This window comes from Herpailurus yagouaroundi, unplaced genomic scaffold, assembly GCF_014898765.1.
Source record: "Herpailurus yagouaroundi ecotype Mexico unplaced genomic scaffold, PumYag 100, whole genome shotgun sequence".
In the NCBI taxonomy this organism is placed as follows: domain Eukaryota; kingdom Metazoa; phylum Chordata; class Mammalia; order Carnivora; family Felidae; genus Herpailurus; species Herpailurus yagouaroundi.
This window is the reverse complement of record NW_024412391.1, coordinates 62,468,976-62,491,603: the sequence shown is the minus strand read 5'-3', so window position 1 is coordinate 62,491,603 and position 22,628 is coordinate 62,468,976. Positions and strand designations below refer to the sequence as shown.

The following is a 22,628-nucleotide window of genomic DNA, read 5'->3' as shown; positions in this document are numbered from 1 at the left end:
CCTTTATATATACCTGAATGATCTGACTTTTCTGAATATTCACTTTTCTTTCAAATACAGGAAATGAAAAGTCAGAACCTTCTGTAAATATTGTCATTCAAAGGATGTATCTCCTAGGAAAAATAGGTTTAATATTATTTGTTAGAACCATATGCCAGATGCTAAATTCCACATGTAAGAGAGGTATATCCTGAGATGCTTCCTTGTTTTGGTCTTATAATATATTTAGAGTACACCTTCATGCTAGTACTATGAAAAGGAATTGCCTCAGGTAATGCTACTGTAAGAAACTGTGTTATTCCATTAATTCCAGTACATATTAATTTTCTACAACTCAGTTATTTGCTTTATTTTTAATAGTTTAAATCCAGAAGCACTTAATTATTAATTCTGTGAACATTTATGACTTCATTAATGACTGCCACTCTAAAAAGATAAAAAAGGATGGATGAGCATGCTACATTATTTCTAAGGAGCAATAACATTCCAGATAAATTCAACCAGAGAAGAGTTTTTCCTCAGCCAGTGCCTACATAGATTGATGGATGGGTGACATTTCCTCCTCCCCTTTATAATGGTGGCTTTGAGGGGCACCTGGGTGGCTCAGTTGGTTGAGCGTCCTACTTTGGCTAAAGTCATGATCTCACGGTTTGTGAGTTCGGGCCCCGCGTTGGGCTCTGTGATAGCAGCCTGTTTCGGATTCTGTCTCGCTCCCTCACTGCCCCTCCCCTGCTCATGCTCTGTCCTCTCTCTCTTTCAAAAATAAATAAACATTAAAATTTTTTTTAAAAATTTAAAAAGATGGTAACTTTGAGTCCTGACTTGGACTGCAGGCAGCAAGATTAGAGGTGGTGAGTTGGCCCACAGAGGATCATGCTGGCTCTTTGGATGTTAGATCTTTTGGTTGCCTTGGTCATCTTTGGTGTTTGTTTCTTCCATTATGCTTTGTACATTTCTCCAAAACCTCACTGATTTATTTCTTACCTGCAGGGTATCAGGCCGGCATGGTTGTCACCTATATTTTGCCTAGTATTACTGATTACCTTGAGAATTTGTTATCAGCATCTGTGGTCTCTTTGTCAATCCTGTCCAAAGGTTCCCCTCACTGGTTATTTTGCAATATTCTTCTCTTAGACTTGAATGAGGCAGTCCCCGAAACAGAGCGCCTGGATTCAAAAGCACTGAAAACCCGAGCCCAGCTCTCTGTGAAGAACAGACGCCAGAGGCCCTCTAGGACACGACTCTATGATAGTGTCAGTTCAACAGATGGGGAAGACAGTCTGGAACGAAAGGTGAGCACCTTTGACCAATTTCTGACTTTGCAGTGCTGAGCTGTATCCTTGTTCCTACAGCTTATTGAAGGTAATGATTTTTCTGCAACCAGCTTCTATGCCCTAGATGGAAACAGCTGGAATAGTTCACTGCTTTGTCTCCTAAATTCTTACTCAACTCGTTATATTGTTGTAATTCAAATTCTGTCTGTGCTCATTCAATGAACTACCCCAAGGGCATTACCCATTTTGTCATATTCGTGATGGTGCTTTTATATTCAGCTGTTGGTTTCACCTAGTGGGAAATAATGTACAAGTAACTGTTTCTGTATGTCTTAGGATCTGTGTTAGCCACAATGGTAATGTGATGAATTGTTGTAAACTATGCAGTCTCATCTGTAAACCAACCAACAAACATTGGTTTTCAAGGGATTTACTAAAAAAGTTTGGTCTGATTTCAAAGTAAGTATTACATGGAGCTGATGTTCAGCGGCATAACCTCCTTTATAATCTCTTATACCAACAGCCTTCAAACAGTTTCTATAACCACACGCACATTACCAAATCACTTCTGCCCAAGGGTTTGAGAACTTCTCCAGAATCAGATTCTGGTGCTCCATCCCTCACTCCAGTGGCAGGCAGTGTGCCCTTCTCGTCTGACCACATAACTGAATTTCAAGGAGGACCGCTGCACCCAGAACAGGAGCCTTCCTCCTCTACGTGGGGAGACACTTCACTCTCCTCTCCTTCAAAATCTGATCATGATATGGAAGAATCTCCTTGCCACCATCAGGCCACAGTCAAGCAAATATCACAAGAGAAAGGTACCGTTGATTTTTTTGTTGTTTTTGCTTTTGTCTGACTTAACTAACACCTTGATTTGTGCAGTATAAGGATGGCTTTTTTTCTCATAGTCATAAGCCCTTTGTCTTCTTACAGCTAATAATTAATATTGCTGTTGTGGGATAAGAGCCCGTGGCTCTCCTATTTGTTTATTTATTTACTTACTTATTTATTTAATTTTTTTTTCCTGCCTGGTTAGTGTTTTTACTTCTACAGCTCTCCATAAGTTTATTATTGAAGGAAATTCTTCAGGAAGCCTACTAGAGATTTTGTAGAATAGCAGCCTGGAGTTTCAATAAACATTAACATACACTGGAAAAAAATATATGTGTATGTAATATATATGTAAAAATATATCTGTGTAGAACATATATAAAAATATATATACATACACATATACATATGTACATAGATATATGAAGCTGAAAGCAGTTATAGGTTTTAAGCCATTAATTGGTTTTTATTTAGAAGAAATCTCCACAGTAGTGATTTATATTGCAAAAATTATGACAGGAAAGCTATAATGGAGGGCGATTAATCAATTAAATTTTAAAATAGGCTCCTAGAATTAACACCAAAATTTCAGTCATGCCAATAGACGTTTGTTGTTTTAATTTATAGAGGTAGAAGTAACGAATTCTCGTTAAACAAGTTACATGATGCAGAGATGTATAAAGAATAGGTTCATTCTTTCCCTACTGTGTCTGATGTGCCCCTTTACAGTAACCAAGTAAATTTGGTCATATTATCTTTCACATCAGAAATACACATAAGTATATATTATGTATATATATGCATGTGTGTGTGTGCGCGCGTGTGTGTGTGTATGTATGTAGATATAAAAACAAAAGCACTTTTTGGTATGTTTGCATTTTGTTTTGTATGCTTTTGTTCACAAAAATGAATCATACAAGTCACATGACTGCAGTTTTATTTTACATATAATAGTATTTTCAGAACATCAGCCTAGTGCAACATACACAAATTTCAATGACAAGAGAATTTTCTGTAGTGAGCCTATAATATAACCTAGGCAACCATTTTAATATTGATGGACATTTAGGCTGTATTCTGGAAGATTTCTTTTTGTATATTTACTTGTTTGCTTACCACTGTAAAAAAAGTTATAACAAGCACCCGTATATTCTTGTATACTGATACTTTTATTTCTGTAGAGTACATTTTCGAAAGTTGAATTGGTAGTCAGGGTATATTGTATTCAGAGAAAAATGTATAGCTTTAAACTCCTTTATTATTAAAAATAAACACTGAAAATAAATAAAATAAATATTCAAAATAATAGGAACAGAGCAACCAAAAAACAGAAAAAGAGACGGTAAAAGATATAAGCAGAATTTAATTTTTATTGAAATGAAAAGCCTATTCTTAACCCCCCCTCTCCCCACAAAAATATAGTACAAGTGTAAATTATTCCAGCTAAAGGTGAATAGTCCTTTGGAATGACACATTAAGAAAAATATAGACAAACAAACAAAATAGCATTGGAAAAAAGAAAGGAGATACAAAGATTTTAAAAATTATTTTTTAAAGGTAGTGTGCAAACTCAGTACATTTAAAAATCTAGAGAGGGGCACCTGGGTGGCTCAGTTGGTTCAGTGCCTGACTTCAGCTGAGGTCATGATCTCAAGGTTTGCAGGTTCTAGCCCTACGTAGGGCTCTGTGCTGACAGCTCAGAGCCTGGAGCTGTTTTGGATTCTGTGTCTCCCTCTCTCTCTGCCCCTTCCCCGCTCATGCTCTGTCTGTCTCTCTCTCAAAAATAAATAAACGTTAAAAAAAATTTTTTTAAAGAAAATCTAGAGGAAATGGAGTTTCCTACAAAATTGGTCTACTCCACTTGGTCTAAGAAGAAAACTTGGATAAACTAATAGTCACAGAAATATGAAATATGTTTTCACAAAAGTTTCCATTTAGAAAGTACCAGACCCAGGTGGTTTTATAACTGAATTCTACTTAAGCTATAAAAAAAAAAAAAATACGTAGGCTCTATTTTATGCTATGTTATTCCAGGTAGGGTGTTTTTCATTTATTTAAATAGCTGGAGTCCTAAAAACCAGTAAAGACTGTGTGGAAAAAGGAAATCTTATGCACGTTGATTCCTTTTAAATATGATGCTAATCAATTGAATATAGGAGTGCAAGTTAATTATATTTCCACAATCAGGTAGCATTGATTCTGAAAATGTAAGAATATTTAAACATTAGAAGATCTAACTGTAAATCATCATACAACAAAGGAAAGGTAAAGTGTTATAACATTAATAGAAGTTGAGAAGAATTTGATGTAATTCGTCAGACATTTTCAGTAAAAACTTGTTACAGTAAAAATGGAATTAGAAAAACATTTCTGAATATGATTGGTTACTTACCAGTGATCAGTCACTATAGAGTGAATCTTAAATCATTTGCACAAAAGTTAGGAATAAGACATGAGTGCCAACCATCATCACGATTTTCAAGTCTGTTTTTGAGAATTTTCTAGTTGCAGGAAGAACAGAACATCAAATAATCAGTATAAAATTGCAACAGAGAAAACAAAAGTATCTTTATTTAAAGATTATATGAATATGCATCTAGAAGATTAAGTGGCCAGATATAAAATAAATATACAAAATCAGTACCTTGATGTGTGTAAGGTTGAAGTGTCTTCAACTTACCTTGAAATGCATTTGAAAATTAATGGATTAATGGATGACTAGAGGCTATCTGATAAAGCAATGTGTAGTAAATGGAAATTGGAGGATATATGGTGGATATACATTTATCCACTCTAAAAAATTTTTATCTTTTGAAAAAAAATTGAGTGGCAGAAAGATAGGTCATTTTTGTCTATACTGATATAAAGATTTAGAACAGTAGACATTTTGTGGAACGTGATAAGCTGATCCTAAATTTATAAGAAAGGAAAAAAGGCCAGAATACCTGAGACTCTTGAAGAAGAATGAAGTGGAAGATCCTGGCTTACCTGATACCTGGAATTATTAAAAAGCCACAGAATTCATTATGCATATTATTTGTACAGAGGTTTACAAACAGATTCAAGAATAGAATAAAGAGCATAGAAGAAGATTACACACAGATACACATTTCAGATATATATGAAGTTATTTTATGAAAACTGCATAAAAAAGGGTGGATCAGTGGAGAAAGAATAGAGTTTTTAATGAGTTTTTCTGGGACACTTGGTTATCCATATTTTTAAAAATTATATTAGACCCCCTCATCTCATACCTTGCAAAAAAATTCATTCAAGGTGGATTTAAGACTTAACTGGAAAATAAGTGGAAAATGGCAAACTTTAAAACTATTAAAGAGATTTTTAAAATGTTGATTTATTTTTGAGAGAGAGAAAGCAGGGAGAGGCAGAGACAGAGGGAGACAAAGAATCCCAACAGGATCTGCACTGTCAGTGCAGCACCCAGCATGGAGTTCGAACCCACGAACCATGAGATCGTGACCTGAGCCAAGATCAAGACGTCAGACACGTGGCAACTGAGCCATGCAGGTGCCCCCAAACCATAAAACTTTTAAAAAGTCTGTATGGAATATTTTTGTGACTTAAGGGTAGGGAAAGATTTCTTAATATACAAAGGGGAGGGGAAACATATATAAAAGATTAATAACATCAGATGATAGTAAAATTAGGAACTTCTATTTCTCAAAGATATAACAAAGAATCCCACAAAATTGGAGAAGATATTTGCTGCCTGTGTAACTAATGTAGAAGTAGTATCTAGATTATATAAATAACTTGTATAAATCACTAAGAAAGAAATAACACAAGAGAAAATATATAATGTCCTGAACAGGCATTTCTTAGAAAATGAAAACCAAAAGGCCAAGATATGTATGAAAGTTGTTCAATGGTATTAGTAATCAGGAAAGTATGAAATAAACCAGATGAGATACCATTTTATACCTACCAGATTGCCATAAATATTAAAAGTCTGATGTTACCAAATACTGGAAAATGTGTGAAACAACCAGAGACTAAATAGTGCTGGTGGAATGTAAACTGAGGCAAACTCTTTGGAAACCATTTGGCATTTACCTACTGAAGTTGAAAATGTGCATGCCCTATGACCCAGCCAGGGTTTATATAGCCTACACTTGCCTACTAAGAATCATGTACAAGAGTATTCAGAGCAGCCCTACTGTGTGATAACAAAACCTGAGAAAACCTGAAAACTGGTAAGTACTGGAATAATCACTAGTAAGAAAAGTTAAATGAACTATAGTATATTCATATGATGAATCTGTGCAGCAAGGAAAATTTGAATAAACCACACCGAAACATAATACCAGTGCTGAATCTCTGGAACAAGACATTGAGAGGATAAACCAAATACCATAGGTATTATATTGCAAGGTCTTATATTGCAAGGGACCTAATACCATAGGTATTACAGAATACCTATGATTTTATTTCTATAATGCTAAAAAAAATTAGTGGATTACTTAGAGATATTAACAAAATGTGGAGGTTATAAGTGAGAATGACAAAGTCAGTTACTTGGTGGGGAGTGTCCAGGAACTGAAGGACATAATTCATAAGTATAAACTAGGTGGCGGGGGGGAATAAATGAAATGGGTGTTTTTTAATTGGTTTTTCTTTATACTCCTCAACTATCTTATAAATATTCTTGGTTACAGTAGTCAATATGCATAATAAAAGATCCCATATAGAAAGTTAATTGATAGACGTTAATACACAGTTACCTTCAAAGAGTTCTTGAAAGGTCAAAAATAGGCAAAAGAAATAGTTTCTTGGAGAGAAAATTCACATGACTTATAGAAAAAGATGATCAGAGAAATGATCATTTAAATTAAATACCCATCGGATTGCCAAAACTTTTAAAGAATTCCACCAACCAATGTCAGCTGTGGTGTGGGATACATTGCAGGTGTCATTGTACATCACCACGTTTTTGAAAAGTGCATACTCATCTGTCTCTCCCAAATCAAAAATTGTAATCTTTCTAAAAATACATCATGAACATAGAAATACATTTGATTTGGGAGGCTCAATCTGTTATAACTCTTGGTAAGCACCAGAGCTTTATTCCTGATATTTTCCTCCTTGGTTTCCTTTCCTGAACCTATCAATTGCTAGAATTATCTTCCACAGACTAGTCCTAAGCACAGCTCTTCTAGAAGTTTTGGGGTAAAAAAATGGAGTACCTAGAAAGTAAAAAAATACCAGTAGAGGCAAAAAAAAAAAAAAATAGGTCGATCCTGCTAATTCATCATCAAAGGTAGTTCTCAAGTTGGTGGAGGGCTTGCATGGTGATTTTGGCCTACTTTCAAAAGAATTAAAGACTTCAAAAACTCTCACTAATTAACTTAAACTGTGGATTATAATGGCACTTTTACAGATACACACTTGTGGCAATACCATCTCTTTAGAAAACTGCGTATAGACCGTAATTGAAGACCATAAGAAGACAAAACAGCAGACGCATATATTTTGGAGCAATAGGTTAATACTTTTGGTCTACTGTTTATCAGACATCACTGGTTATCTGTAAGAACTTACATTATAGTCAGGGAGTATGGATCACTCACACATGAAATCTGACTCCTAAGTTTTTTTTGTGGCTAAATATTATTTAGATTATTTCTCTCTTTTATTTCTAACTTATTATGATTCTTTGAACTCAGCAGATGTTTCCTTTCAGATGGGAGGAGGAGAACATGGATTTAGATTGTGCTCCACAGTCCACTAGCAGTAATGTAGGATTAAAATGTGAGAATTCCATCCTTTCCCGAATGCCTCCCTGGTCTGCTGCTCTCTCTTCTTTGGGATTAAGCTCTCAGCTCAGGAAACAAGATGGGAGGTGGGTAGCTTCTTCTCCAGAGGCCAAGTACTTGGGCTTCCCCCGAAGCCTTCCTGGGCTGAAGGTGCTTCTGCATAACAAGGAAGAAGCAGTTCATTGAACTTTGATTAAGTAGTAGTTTTATAAATAGTCAGTTACTAGTACAATAACCACTGTTAGATACTATGAGCAGATAAAAGCGGTGAGTCACATTTTTTTGTTCCCCTGATAAAAAATTTCCAACCTTCTGTGTTCATTGACATTCATCCATTCATTTATGTGTTTATTAAACAAATAGTTATTGAGCAGCTACTCTGTGTCAGGCATTGTGCTAACGGCTGAATATATAATAATTAACAAGATTCCGTCTTTTCCCTCAAGGAGTTTGCAGACGAGATAGAGATAGAGATAGAGAGAGATAGAGATAGAGACAGAGATAGAGATAGAGATAGAGATAGAGATAGAGAGATAGCGATCTTATTATTAGTTTGTGTTATGACAGATCCTGTCTCTGACACCCCACAATCATCACCTTCAGTGACTGGGAAGGCCCTATTCTCTCCTGCCTTCCCCTCTCAGGCTCTGTTATACCTGGAAAGATGTCAAAGAGACCATCAGTCAGCTGACTCTCAGCCTATTACCAGTTGGTACCTTGAAAGTCAAAGGTCTAGTCTTCAGCTTTCTAAGTCCAGAAACTTAATAACACATTCAGATTTAATCAAGTTCAGAGTGACTGATTCTTGCTGTTCTAGCTTAGAAAACACTTATTTCTAGACCAGAATACTAATTTTCTGATTTACTTTGGGAGGTACAGCTGACATAATAACCAACATTATTCATATGTTCTGTTCTCTCTCCCCTGCTTGGTAGGTTCATAAATCAGAAAGTTGCTCAGTGAGCATAAAATGAGAGTAAAGTTAACTGGATGTGTATACGGAATATGCTCATTAGACTAGGCTGACTGATGAATGGCCTATTTCACCGCAGCGCCACTGTTACTTAAGCATTTTTGTGTCCCTCCAGGACTCTCCCTCCCCACTTCCCAAGAAACGGACCTCAGTATCATTAAAATGTTATGACATTGCAGGGGCTGATACAATGTGGATTATCAGAGTGGGATCTACCTTTGTTGTCCTCAAAATCCAATTTGAGGAATAACATTCTGTAAAATTCTTAAGTCCCTTGCAATATAAGACTAATCTATTTAGAGCTGAACTCAACAGAGGTTAGGTATGGTTAACCCAGTTTCCCTCCGTGTGTGTGTGTGTGTGTGTGTGTGTGTTCACATGTGAGGTTCTTACAACTCATTGGCTCATCAGAAAAAGAACTAGAATGAGGTTCGGCAAGACCTCAGGTCTACATTCTTACGTAACTCTCTAATCCTGGGAAATTGTGTTCTTCTTCAAACCCAGATTAAATCTCACCTCCTTTAGTGGACTCTTAGTATACTCTCCCCATTTCCGGGCACAGTGAATTATTCACTTCTCTCTGATCCCACAGAAATTTTCACACTGTTACCTGTGCTTCTATCACTTTGTGTATGATAAGTAACCTAGTTGTCAAGGATGAGCCAGTTTTCTCATTCATCTTTCTCATCTTTGTGTTCTTGGCCCCATCAAAGAGTGTGGCATATAATTGATGCTTCATAAGTTTCTTGAATAAATTAACAGGCATGCCTCTCCAGATAACCAATGCAGGTTATCAAACCAAATCTGGTCCCTACCTGTTTTTATAAATAAAGTCTTGTTGGAACACAGCCATACTCATTTGTCTATATACTGTCTACTCTGATGCTACAATAAGCAGAGTTGAGCATTTGTGCCAAATACTGTATAGCCCAAAACCTAAAATTTTTGCTATCTGGCCCTTTACAGAAAAAGCTAGACCCCTGGTCTGGGCCTTTATGTGCTTCTACTCATCATTGCTGTATAAACTCTGAAAATATCTTAGTCTCTGGTTGCCATTTAGCTAGATTTTTTTTTTTAAGTAATATGCCGTTATGTTTGGTCTATTAATTTACTGCAAGGTAATAATTAAGTTGCAGCTGTATTTCACTACAGTTTCAAGGCTAACAACGTGCTGGAATTATTGAACAACTAATTGAAGTTGGATGTTTTCTAAATTATGTCAACACCACATTCACAAATCATCACTTTGTTGTATTTGAGGGACCTCAGTGGAAAATAGGGTATAGAGAGTCCCCATTGTAACTAGATAAATGATAAACATCTATCCCCACTTCAGTTAAAGCAAGAGGAAGTATAAGATTATTTGCAGAGATTTGTAAAACAAGTTATATGACAGTAGAAAGCATGAAAATATTTTCCTCATGCTCATTCTTTGAGTAGCCTAATAATAACATTTTGGTCTCTAAACTTCCATAACAATGGGCTTTTGTTCAGATAAGGTTAAAAAGAATAAATTAAGCACTATCAGTTTTCTACTTGTGATTTCTAGAGGTTATTATTCAAAGTGTATATAGGCCTGTTAGCATATTGCCTGACACAGAACATGCCTTCAAAAACATTTGCTGAATTGGCGTGCCTGGGTGGTTCAGTATGTGAGGTGTCCAACTCTTGATTTTGGCTCAGGTCATGATCCCATGGTTCGGGGGCTCCACACTGACAGTGCAGAGCCTGCCTAGGATTCTCTCTCTCTATCCGTCCCTCCTCCCCCCCCCAAAAAAAAAATAAATTAAATAAACTTAAAAAAAAAGTTGGCTGAATTAATGTCCTGGCAAGTAGAACCTGGCTTTGCAAAATCTTTACAGGATTCATTTATTATTGATATAATGCATTAGGCTCTTATACATGTAGAAATTATAAATTTTATCATTGGTGAGAGGAGGGGCCAGGTTACATCTAGCTGAGATTGGTAAATAAGACGTGACAAGGAATGTACAATTAGAGTGAGCATTGAACTATTTGGGTGGGGTGAGGGGATGGACGGGAAAGGAAGGCAGATAAGGCAGGGCAGTGGCATTAGCAGAGACAGGCACACAGGAGATGGCTTGAAAGGAATGGGGCTGCCCCAGCCTGCCTGAAGCAGTTTGTTTATGCAGTGTAGATGATTGCAATTAAATTGAACAGGAAGGTTAAATCATTAGCTGTAGGATTTAAGTGCTGTAGATACGTCTCTATATTACTAGGCAACCACAGATGTTTGAACAGAGGGATAAAAAGGAAAAGACATTAGGTGTGGGCAAGATGAGTCAGGAGACCCTGGGAGGGATAACCTCTAAAGAGGAACAATAGACAATGGCGGAAAAGGGCCATGCAAGAACCCCTGAAGTGTAAGTTGCCCAGACACAGGGGAAGAAAGTGAGGAGGACAAAACTGATCACAGTGTTTCTAGCCTCCGAAAATATGGCCCTGTCATCAATAGAAAATAAGGAACCAGAAATATTATGGGAGGAAGATAATGAACTCTTTTTTTTTTTTTTTTTTTTTAATAAAGAAGGTCAGGAGAGAAGCTGGTCTGGAGGAGCAGCTTTGGGAGTCCCCAGAGGAAAGGAAGAGGGAGTCAGGACTCTGACTGCAGTGAGAGGAAGGAGAATGCAGCACAAGACAAGAAAGAAAGGCCTTAGCATGTAGCCATGGGGAGATCATTTACTACCTTTAAGAATGAAGGCCAGATTGCCAAAGTGTAAAGCTGCCGTGCCCAACCTGAGGGCTCAGACTTCCGATTGCTCTTGAAGGTAGTATTGGAGAGATTTCAAAAAGCCTGATGGAAATTTTACGTAAACCTGAATCAATAAACAAAAACAAAATTGCTTTTTTTTTTCTTTTCCTGAAATCCAGCCAATCCAGTGTTGGTTTTTATGTAGACTGGAAGTCCTAATATGCATTAAAGATGTATTTGATTGATTTAAAACAGGGAAGTGCATTATTACTTAATCTTGCCTCTTCGGCCTTGTGAAAGCCTTCATTTAAGTGTTCCTTGGAACACAGTTTGGCAAATGTGTGAGATAATGACATGAGGTTGCCTAGCAGCAGGCTCTGTAATGGGCAGAATCAGGCTTTTAGTCCCAAGATGCCCAAGTAACCGCAACACTAATAGGTTACAGAGTGTTTCCATGTACATCGTCTCATCTGGTCCTCTCACTACTCGTTAAAACATCTCCCAGCTACCTCTAATTCAGAAAATAATTAGGCAGTCTCCTTTTAAACTTTGCACAGTCCTAGCCATTAAGAGTCGCCTTAGGATTGATCTGAAGGAATCTGGCACCTTTTTTTTTTTCCTTTGGCTTCTATTAAGAAAATCGAAATCCTACTTTTTAAAAATTCTATGTCCATTAACAAAATCACCTCAGAAGGTATTTGTGCCATGACCGTGGAGTTTCTTTATGTGTATATCTCACATCTGTGGCTATTTAATCCCGTTACCCTGGGTGATGATGCAAATATTCATAATAAATATTTGAGACAAGAAGTGGATTTTGATGTGGACATATCTCTGACTCTTCTGTTCCATTAAGTACATTCCAAGGAATTATTGTAATCTAAGGATCATAAAAAATATGAAGAGCTCATTGCTAAAAATCTTGAGAGTTTGTAAACATCTTGTGCTTCTTTAAGAGCTTTGAATGTAGACTCCTAAATAAAAACTGTGTGTGCACTTCATGTTTTGTGTGTGTGTTTAGAAATTTCTCCTGAAATACAACTATAAGCAAAATTAATTAGCAAGGTTAATTAAACACTTCTGTAGGAGCACTTTTCTGTCTATACTCCATACCAGAAAATTGCTGGAATATTTTTAATTTTACAAAGATAGAGACAGACACCAACAGACAATTAGGAAAGAGTAGTTTCACACACCAATATGCATCAAATTTAAAACACCCTTTGTTAGTCATCTCAGATGACTGGATATGCTAAAACTTAACACTGAACAACATCCTTTGCTAAATAGTTCCAGATAGAACCTTATGAATTATCTACTATGTTTAAGGAGGAATAAATGCCACCCATGGAATCTAGCTCTTACATTTGACATTGAACGCCATTCTCAAAGCCTCTCCTCTGATTGGTTTTTTGGCATCATTTTGAGTATTCCCATCCCCCAGCAGCTGCTGCCCTTGAGAGCCAGCATAACTCAAAGAGGCAAAGATCATTCAGCTTCAAACACTGAGGAAAGTTTGGCATCTTCCTCATCATAGGAGGCCAGCCAAGTGCTCCAACCCAGCTTCTAAGGGAAGCCTTTCAAAGATATAAATGTTTTATAGCTGAGCCCCAGCTTAAAACGTCTCCCCCATGATCTGCCCTCCTCAGTTCCAGAACTGGCCACAGGCCATTAGCAAGGGAGAGACCAGAAAGGAAGGCTTTGACTCTCACTTTCTCCCTGAATCTCCCAGACTCTCAGGCCTGACTTTCTGTGCTGGACTTGGGAGAAATGGGGGAATTGTTCTGGGTTCCTGTCAGAAGGCACCGAAACCCAAAGGCAGGAAAGGTATGAAGCACAGAGCCCAGGCATTATTTTTTTTTAAAGTGTATTTATTTATTTATTTTGAGAGAGAGAGAGAGGGCTCATGTGCGCCCTTGTGCATGAGGTGGGGTGGGATAGAGACAGAGGGAGAGAGAGAATCCCAAGCAGGCTCTGTACTGTCAGCATGGAGCCCAACATGAGACTCTATCTCATAAACTGTGAGATCATGACCTAAGCTGAAATCAAGAGTCAACACTTAACCAACTGAGCCACCCAAGTGCCCCCAGAGCCTGGACATTTGAAACAGAGTTGAAGCCAGAGAAGGAACAAAAGGAAAGTCATGTCAGTCCCCTTCTTTGAATGTAAAGAATTACGGGTGCCTGGGTGGCTCAGTTGGTTAAGCGTCTGACTCTTGATTTCAGTTTAGGTCATGATCTCGAGGTTCGTGAGATCAAGCCCCATGTTGGGCTCTGTGCTGACAGCACAGGGCTTGCTTGGGATTCTCTCCCTTCCTTTCTTTCTGCCTCTCCCCCACTTGCATGCTCTCTCTCTCTCTCAAAATAAATAAACTTAAAAAAGAAGAATTATTTGATAGTGTTTATTCTTGCTTACTTTGTTCATTCCAATATATCTGAAGCCAAAACTCTTTGTGATGAGTGTTGGGCTTCTGTCCAGCAGGACCTCTCCTGGCTTAACTGAATGTTCCTCAACATAGCTGTATTTCCTCTGGCTTAAAAAAAAAAAAAAAAAAAAGGCATACATTATTTTCTTTTATACTTTGGAATTGGGGTAAACTCCTTAGATTCCGAGATGCACTGACTTTTGACTCATACCCTAAAAAAATAATAATAATTGGTCTTGTTCACATGTGTGTGTATCCTAGATGGTGCCAAAGATCCCAAATCACTAAGGGCATCCAGTTCACTGGTGGTGCAAGGAGGAAAAATTAAGCGCAAGTTTGTGGATCTGGGGTAAGCATTTCATGATGTAACACACAAACCCTCTGTGAAGGAAGGACTAAAAGAGAAAAATGTCAGTTTCCCCTTTCTGACTTTGTGCTGTCGTTATAGGGCACCTTTGCGAAGGAATTCCAACAAGGGAAAGAAATGGAAAGAAAAAGAAGCCAATAGATTTTCTCCAGGTAGCAGGTATGGGTGGGTGATCTACACTTTCTGGCCCCCTCCCATTGTTCACCAAAATCAGTGGTCAGTATCCATGAGCTGAGGCAATCTACCAAGAAGTGAGATGAAAGAGAAATTGTACAATCAGCTTGTTTTTGTCTTGCCCCAGTTATAGCCTACACTGGCTTTGGGAATATCCACTGGCTTAGTTGCAGAATTACAGTCACATGTGCAGTTTCAGTAAGTGTTTATCTAAATACAGCATCAATGTGATATGTCAACTGGGCACATTTCAGGTTTTTTTGCCTGGCTACCCACAGTACTAGCGTCCTGTTTTTGTTAAGTCTGAAAGGGTAATTTTACATTTAAGAACCTTGTTGGCTTTCAAGACTGTTCTGTCCCCATGCATGAAAGAAAGACCCTCGTCTCTTGCTGGACTTAGCTGTTTAGTTGATTTTTTTTCAGGCCCTACCAACTCTGCTTATTGTTCAATAAAGACTTCCCTGTAGAGCAGTAAGCTTTATACTGCATGCTGTCAACTTTTAACTTCAGATTTGTATCAGGAGACAATAAAGCATGGAGCTTGACTGCCTGGGTTTGGATAAGAGCTCTCTGAGTTATCACCTTTAAAATCTTGGACAAGTTATTTAACCCGTTTGCCTCCACTTCCTCATGTGAAGTAAGGGTAAATAACAGTAGCTACCTAATTACTGTAGTGTAAGGATTAAATGAGTTTTCATACAAAGCATTTAAAATGCCTCTCTCTCTGTCCCCTTCCTGCTCGCACTGTCTGTCTCTCTCAAAAATAAACATTAAAAAAAAATTTAAGGGGCGCCTGGGTGGCTCAGTCGGTTGAGAGCCCGACTTCGGTTCAGGTCATGATCTCACGGTTCATGGGTTCGAGCCCTGCATGGGGCTCTGTGCTGACAGCTCAGAGCCTGGAGCCTGCTTCTGATACTGTCTCCCTCTCTCTCTGCCCCTCCCCTGCTTGTGCTCTGTCTCTCCCTTTCTCAAAAATAAATAAACATTAAAAAAATTTAAAAAAAATGTTAAACTCTCTCCGCCCCTCTCCTACTTGCACTCTGTCTCTCTCAAAAATAAACATTAAAAAAAAGTGGGGGGGCACCTGGGTGGCACAGTAGGTTGAGCATCCAACTTCGGCTCAAGTCATGATCTCACAGTTCGTGGGTTCAAGCCCCGTGTCGGGCTCTGTGCTGGCAGCTCAGAGCCTGGAGCCTGCTTCGGATTCTGTGTCTCCCTCTCTCTCTGCCCCTCTCCCACTCACACTCTGTCTGTCTCTCTCAAAAATAAACATTAAAAAAATTAAAAAATAAATAAAATGGTACCTGGCACATGGGTATTTAAAGCTAATAATAAAGATAACAATTTTCTATAATTATTATTTGCAAGTTACAAAGCAGTTTTACATTTATCACTTTATTTGGTCCTTATAAAAAGATTGGGAGGGCAGATAATAAATAATACCATACTGTATTAAGAACTTCACCTTCATAGAATTTAATTGATTTGCCCACAATTATGCAATGGGCAATTAATGCAACAGGACTTGTGCTTCCTGTCGAGATGTCTTTCCAACACAACGCCTCACCTCCAGTTATTTATGTATCTAATTATGTGTAAATTTCTTTATGAAATTTGGGGATCATCTCATTAATATAGACTAAGTAGGAAACAGAATGCTAACAATAAAAAATCATAAAATCACTTGGGGACCACTTTCCTGTTTTATAGGTTGTCCTCCACTCTTTCTTTTTTTTTTTTTTTTTTTTTTTTTTTTGCTTTTTCCTGGCGTACAACTTCTTCCTGGGATTCTGGGACAGTAGGGTGGGGGATGAGAAGAGAGAATTCCCAAATTAATTGTGTTAGTCCATTGTTGTTTTGTTTGTTTGTTTTTAACGTTGTGCACTGGAGAACGGATAAAAAGCTCTGTTAAGGACACCAGTCTCAGGAAAAATAAGTCAATGATACAACAGAAAAGCAATTTAACTTCATGTGGTTTCAGAGTAAGAAATATAAAATAGTCTACTATGTGCCTTAAAATTAAGTTTAGAAAACTATAAATATACTCAGGATTAAAAAAAAAAAAAAGACAATAAATAATGAAACTATTTCAGGGAGAGAGAGATGCCAAGATACACAACGGGAAAGAAGCTGGGACACTTCTCTGGTAACACTGCAGTCCTTTTGGTCCCTGGACTTCTGAGACAGTCACTACCTGTCACCTTCAGGCTCCACCCTAAAAGGGATGTAAGTGAGGCATCCGTAGTGGGGAGAAGGTTTGACTCAATTTCATCATAGTGGCCAGAGGGTATCACCCCCTTGTACAGAGTGAACAGCAAGCAAATCTTGGTTCTGTTGGTGAGTGCTCACCTTTCTCTAGGCAAACCCCAGGGAGTCAAGGGTGGGCTATGCCTACAGCTAATGCCAGCGTTTGCACCAGCAGCCAGCCAGCTCTGTTTTTAAAATATTAACTCTGGAGTCTTTCTGCTTCAGTGGTCACAAGTATTTACACACGTACCAATGCTACAAAATCGTTTTCAATTAGAATCATAAATGTACAATTATCTGTAATTATAGTAAAGTTTTGACAAGACTGACAGGAATTCATAGAGTTGAAATCCTGAAAGAACAAGGGAAGAAGAGGGACTTTTTCTGTGTCACATAAATGACTTTTTGAGCTGTCACAGTAATTGGTTAACGCTAATCAAATCTAATGACAGTCTGTGTTCTCCTATAGAGATTGATGATGGGCCCAGAACCTTTTAAAACATATGGCAGGAAGCAGAGTTACTGCCCTGTAGGAGCTTAATGCATTGAGTTGGTTTCATGGGGCCCCTGCAGGTAGGTGGCTGATAAGCACCGTGAGCTGCAGGGTCCCCTTCCAGCTATGGAGGACTGGGAATAAACTCATCACCTCTATGCAGCATTCTCCGAAAAATGAGGGAATGATTCATGGATTGAGTTTATAATCTTATCTCTTAGGCTTTTCATTATTAGGCTGTAAAAATCTGATGAGGTCATTCAATCAGTTATAGCCTGAGGCTGTCGGACTCTAAAGAGGCAAGACAGTTTGCTAAGTTCCGTCTTGGTCTCGGTTTTTCCCTTCTTCAGGAGTTAAGAGTTTACTTTATTGTATTCCTTGTGGAGGCATAATGACTCAAATACATAAGCAACATGAAACAAATAGATAAGGTTAAGTAATTATAATAATAAATAAGCCCTTCCAAAAATATGGCTTGGTTCTATCCTTTTCCAATATGTCCTCAGTGAATGTGGATTTAAATAGGCAGCATAGCAGATAACAAAAGCAGGAAGCATGTAGTTGTCAGAGCTTGTTCAGACCAAAGAGTAAAATAAAATACTATCCTAATTCTAGTGTAAGTAGCCACTGATGTCAGTGGAGGTGCCTGCTTTGGAGCTCTGTGGAAGAAGCTCTCAGTTGAGTTGCTGAATGGGACGATGGGAAGCCCTGTGAGCAATTACGTGTATCTTAGAACAAGGCTAGACATGTGGGAAAATGACAAGGGAGGGAGATGGCACTCCTTTGTGGAAGTGAATTTGCAGTCATCTTAAAAGTATGAACTGTGGGAAATCACGGTGCCGGAATCCAAGCATTCATCCTTGCTTTGCAAGGCTCTGAATTTCTTGAAGCTTCGTTTCCCACCAAAAAATAATTAGGCGGATTCAAACTCCGTAGTCTCTGATCCCCACCCATCTCTGTCTATGCTGTCCAATATGCTAGCCTCCAGTCAGATGTGGCTTTTGAGCACTAGAAATGTAGCTAGTCTATACTGAAATGTATTGTAGGAGAAAATGCATGCAGGATTTCAAAGACTTAGGATGAAAAAAAAAGTGTGAAATATCTTATTAAAATGTTATAATACCAATTACATATTGAAATAATAATATTTTGAATATTTTAGGTTAAATAAAATAAAATTAATTGTACCTTTTTCTTATATGACTCCCAGAAAAGTTTGATTTATATATGTACTTCATATTTCTGTTGGATAGTGTCGATCTGTATGATTCTATGTAAAACATCTTCTTTTTGAGTTCTAACTTGTCATTTCATTGATCTATAAATTAGCATGTTTTCATGTTTGTTTATTCTTCTTTTATTTTTTTTAATTGAAGTATAATCAACATACAGTATCATATTAGTTTTAGGTACAGTGTAATGATTCAACTCCAGTTCTATACATTACTCAGCACTCATCACAATATGTGTACTCCTTCTTGTCTATTCTTTTTTAAATCTATACCTGTTCCTCTGTGTTCCAAATATAATTTGTTTATACACAGAGGTACAAAAGATACAATAACATAATTTATTTTAAAGGCAAATTGGATAGGGGGAAAAAAAGGTAAAGCAAAAAGTAAGGTTAGTACTTAAAATATAAAATCTTCAACAACAACTGCATAATAAGTATAACAGTGGCTTTCAGTAAAAGCAAAGAGCATGATGTCAGAGTAAAGAGCCTGGATTCAGTCATAGCTGCCACTTAACGTCTTGGGCAAGTTCCTTAACCTGTCTGTCCGTTTCCTCATCGTAAGATGGAAATATTCATACTTCTTCAGGTCATCAGGAGGATTGAGAGTCACATTTAAGCACGTTTTAAGTCCTTAATAAATGTCAACAGTTATCATTACTAGTATTATTATTTAAAACCATTCTGATCAGAGGAATGTAAAACAAAGTATTCTCTGTATGTATTTTGCTGGCCATATTGTTCATCCATTGTTAATTTTAGTGATATCTTGAAGAATGAGTGGACTGGGGATTATAATTCAGACAACCCTTCATAGATATTTCTCTCAAGGAACCTTTAGGTAAATCAAGGCATTACAGTGAGTTTGAGAACATTCCAGTGACATGTGCCTGGAGGGCAGCTCTGCCCTGTTGCTGAGCAAGGGCACACAGCCTCTGCTCTTGAGCTGGAGTGGAAACAGTCCCTTTCAGAAGTGTTGATGAGCAAGACGAGCAAATGTGCCTGAAGAGAACAGCACCTCGCCTCTGCCTAACAGAGACACCCCACAGAAGAGCCAACATTTCTCTTAAAAAAATATATTAAAAGTATGCTTTTAAAAGGTGCGCCTGCGTAGCTTGGTGAGTTACGTGTCCAACTTGCGATTTTGGCTCAGGTCATGACCTCACAGTTCATGAGATCGAGCCCCTCATTGGGGCTATCAGCGCAGAGCTCCTTGGGATTTTCTCTGTGTCTTTCTGCCCCTCCCCTGCTCACATACCTGCTTTCTCTGTCTTAAAGTAAATAAATAAACATTTTTCAAAAATTATTTTAAAAAATAGGAAACAAAAATGCTATTGTAAGTGGCCAGAAGAGAATGGCCATTAGAAAATAGCAAAATAATTTGAGCCTGGCAGGTTGTTGGGTTTTTTTTTAAGTAATTTTATTTAATTTATTTTTAAAGTTTATTCATTATTTGTGAGAGAGAGAGAGAGGGAGATAGATAGCAGGGGAGGGGCAGAGAGAGGGAGATACAGAATCCAAAACAGGCTCTAGGCTCTGAGCTGTCTGCACAGAGCCCAATGTGGAGCTCAAACTGGTGACCCATGAGATCATGACCTGAGCCGAAATCGTATGTGTAACTGACTGAGCCACCCAGGCGCCCCAAGCCCGGCACGTTTTAAAGCAAATGTTTAAATCATGAACAATGGTGATGAAAACTCAGTAAAGCTCCTACAGAGTGCTTAATTTTGACAGTATAACTTCTGCAGATTCTCTCCTTCACTTGATATTTTTCATGACCAGAGGTTGCTTCATTCTTAAAAAGGGGATTATTTGAGTTATAAATTAAAAGTAACTTATTAAAGTCTCCAGTTTTTACAACTTACTTTTTTTTCAGTTTCAGTTCAACTTACAAATCTTTTTGTTTTATTTATACACCTAGTAAAATTTTGTAAAAAAAATAAAAGCAGTCACTTTTATGGAGACCTCTGAATAATGTTAGCTTAGACTCAGTAGCACAGACTTGTTCCCCCCATAATTGCCTGTCCTGATTTTAGAAAACTGCGTTTATAAATGTAATTTATTCAGTTTTCTTTTTAAGTACTTGCCAGCGCTTGAAACTTGACAAACTTTTACATGTCAACGCTTTTCCACTTGAAAAAACTCAAAAATCTAGTAGATTAAAATGGTAACATAGTGACTGTAAACATCCAGTGCTCTTATCAATTTGGTTATTTTACTTCTTAAACAATTAATCATATTAAGATAGAATCAACAGACAAACTTCTCTCTCAGACTTCTAATAATACAAATTTTCTTAAATCCTCAGCAATATATTTATTATTCCTAAACCTAACATTTTTATTTTGATAATATCAATTTTATTTTACATAATCTTCTTGATGTTTCATTTTAAATCTTCCCAGGGCGCGTGGGTGGCTCAGTCGGTTAAGCGTTCAACTTCCGCTCAGGTCATGATCTCACGGTTTGTGGGTTCAAGCCCCGTGTTGGGCTCTGTGTTGACAGCTCAGTCTGGACCCTGCTTCGAATTCTGTGTGTCTGTCTCTGCCTCTCTCTCTCTCTCTCTCTCTCTCTGTTTCTCTCTCATCCTCTCTCTCTCAAAAATAAATAAACATTTTTAAAAAATTAAAAAAAAAAACCTTCCCAATATGGAGGGAACTCATTAAAGGAACAGTTTCTCCATCTCATATGAATGTAGAGGAGGAAAAAAAAAAATAACCTTTTTTCCTTCTACCCTCTTGGGTTCTTTGGTTGGAGTCCTGTAAATGAAATTGACAGAAGATAGATTAACAAGAGAAAAGCATACAGATTTATTTAATGTAAGTTTTGTGTGATGCAGGAAACTTTATAAGGAAATGAAGACTCAGAGAAGCAGTTAAGCCTGAGCATTTTAATGCTAGATTAGTTTAAGACTGAAAAGGCTTGGAAAATATGATAGAACATAAGGGTATGAACTAACAGTAGTAAACAGTGGGGAGCTTAGCAAGGCCTATTCGTTCATTCATTCCTTCAGATTTCTCTAAGTGTCCCTCCATCTACAGAGATAAAGATGTTCCTTTCCTCCAGGTATATAGGGAGGGCACCTCTCATGTAAGGGTCCTATGACCTGCTTCAGGAGCAGTGGGGGAGGTCAGAGTACCTACCATTTGTCAGATTCCTTTATCTTAAAATATTTGCTGTGCCAAGTTACCATATTCTGTGGTTAGCATGTCCAGAAACCCTGTCACAAGTTAAGGTTAAACAGTTACCATCTCATATGGGCTATCGGTTATGGATTAGAGGTTTAGACCGTAACTCAGGGTCTGGAAGCAGGATATGTCTAGGGTGGTTGGCCTAAGCTGCACATGGACATGCTTGTCCAGGCTGCACATGGCCTGCTTGTCATAGCTGTTAACTGTCAGGGTCTCCAAGTGCCCTTCAGAAGGAGCTGGCTTTAAAACTTCAGTCTCCTTGGTGGATGTTAGAACTTTACAGAATTACTTGATCTGATTTGAGTAAATGGAAGTCTGCAACCCTTCCTCTGATTGCCCCTAACTTTCTCTAATTAACCTCCATAACTACCTGCTTAAAGTCTATATTATGCTTATACTTTTTATGTTCTGCCAGTTCCTGAACTCCTATTTTATCTTGATGACATTCAGTTCTATTCCGAATAACTTCACACACCTTGTATTTAATGTAAGACAAACCAAAAAAAAAAAAAAAAAAAGAATTACTAAGGAATGTTTACCTGGGCAACTTAACTTTGGGGTGCTGACCCCAGGATGAACTGGTTTCAAGATGTATGCAATTGGGTTAGCTGCTCTCTAGAGTTGTGAGCTATAAACCACTTAAATGCCGGGAAACAGTTACTCCCTCCACCTCACACACATCACACACACACACCCTTGGCAATTTAATATTACAGAGATTTAATTTGAAGCCATTCTTTTTCTCAGTTACTAACAATAAAACAATCGGGGTTACATCCGTGACTTGTAATTGCATTTTTACCAAAAATGATAGTGAGACTTTAGTGTACAAGTTAAAAAAGAAGATGAATTACAGAACACATACCTATTTTGACTCTCTGAAAACTATTTTCAGATCCAGTAAACATTCATTTCTACCAATCTTGATTTTT

The 22,628-nt window shown here is 37.6% G+C and overlaps 1 protein-coding gene across 17 annotated transcripts in view; it reads left to right on the top strand.

Moving 5' to 3' along the window:
• PPP1R9A (protein phosphatase 1 regulatory subunit 9A) overlaps positions 1 to 22,628 on the top strand; it is a 323,453-nt gene that overhangs the window by 289,397 nt on the left and 11,428 nt on the right. For 7 of the 17 annotated variants that reach the window (XM_040472620.1, XM_040472625.1, XM_040472622.1 and 4 more), the window contains 5 exons: positions 1,135 to 1,292; positions 1,798 to 2,095; positions 14,255 to 14,342; positions 14,442 to 14,519; positions 16,628 to 16,756. In XM_040472620.1, coding sequence (XP_040328554.1) covers positions 1,135 to 1,292; positions 1,798 to 2,095; positions 14,255 to 14,342; positions 14,442 to 14,519; positions 16,628 to 16,756 — 751 coding nt within the window. The remainder of the gene's footprint in view (positions 1 to 1,134; positions 1,293 to 1,797; positions 2,096 to 14,254; positions 14,343 to 14,441; positions 14,520 to 16,627; positions 16,757 to 22,628) is intronic. The other 10 variants (XM_040472636.1, XM_040472630.1, XM_040472635.1 and 7 more) reach the window with 3 other exon arrangements.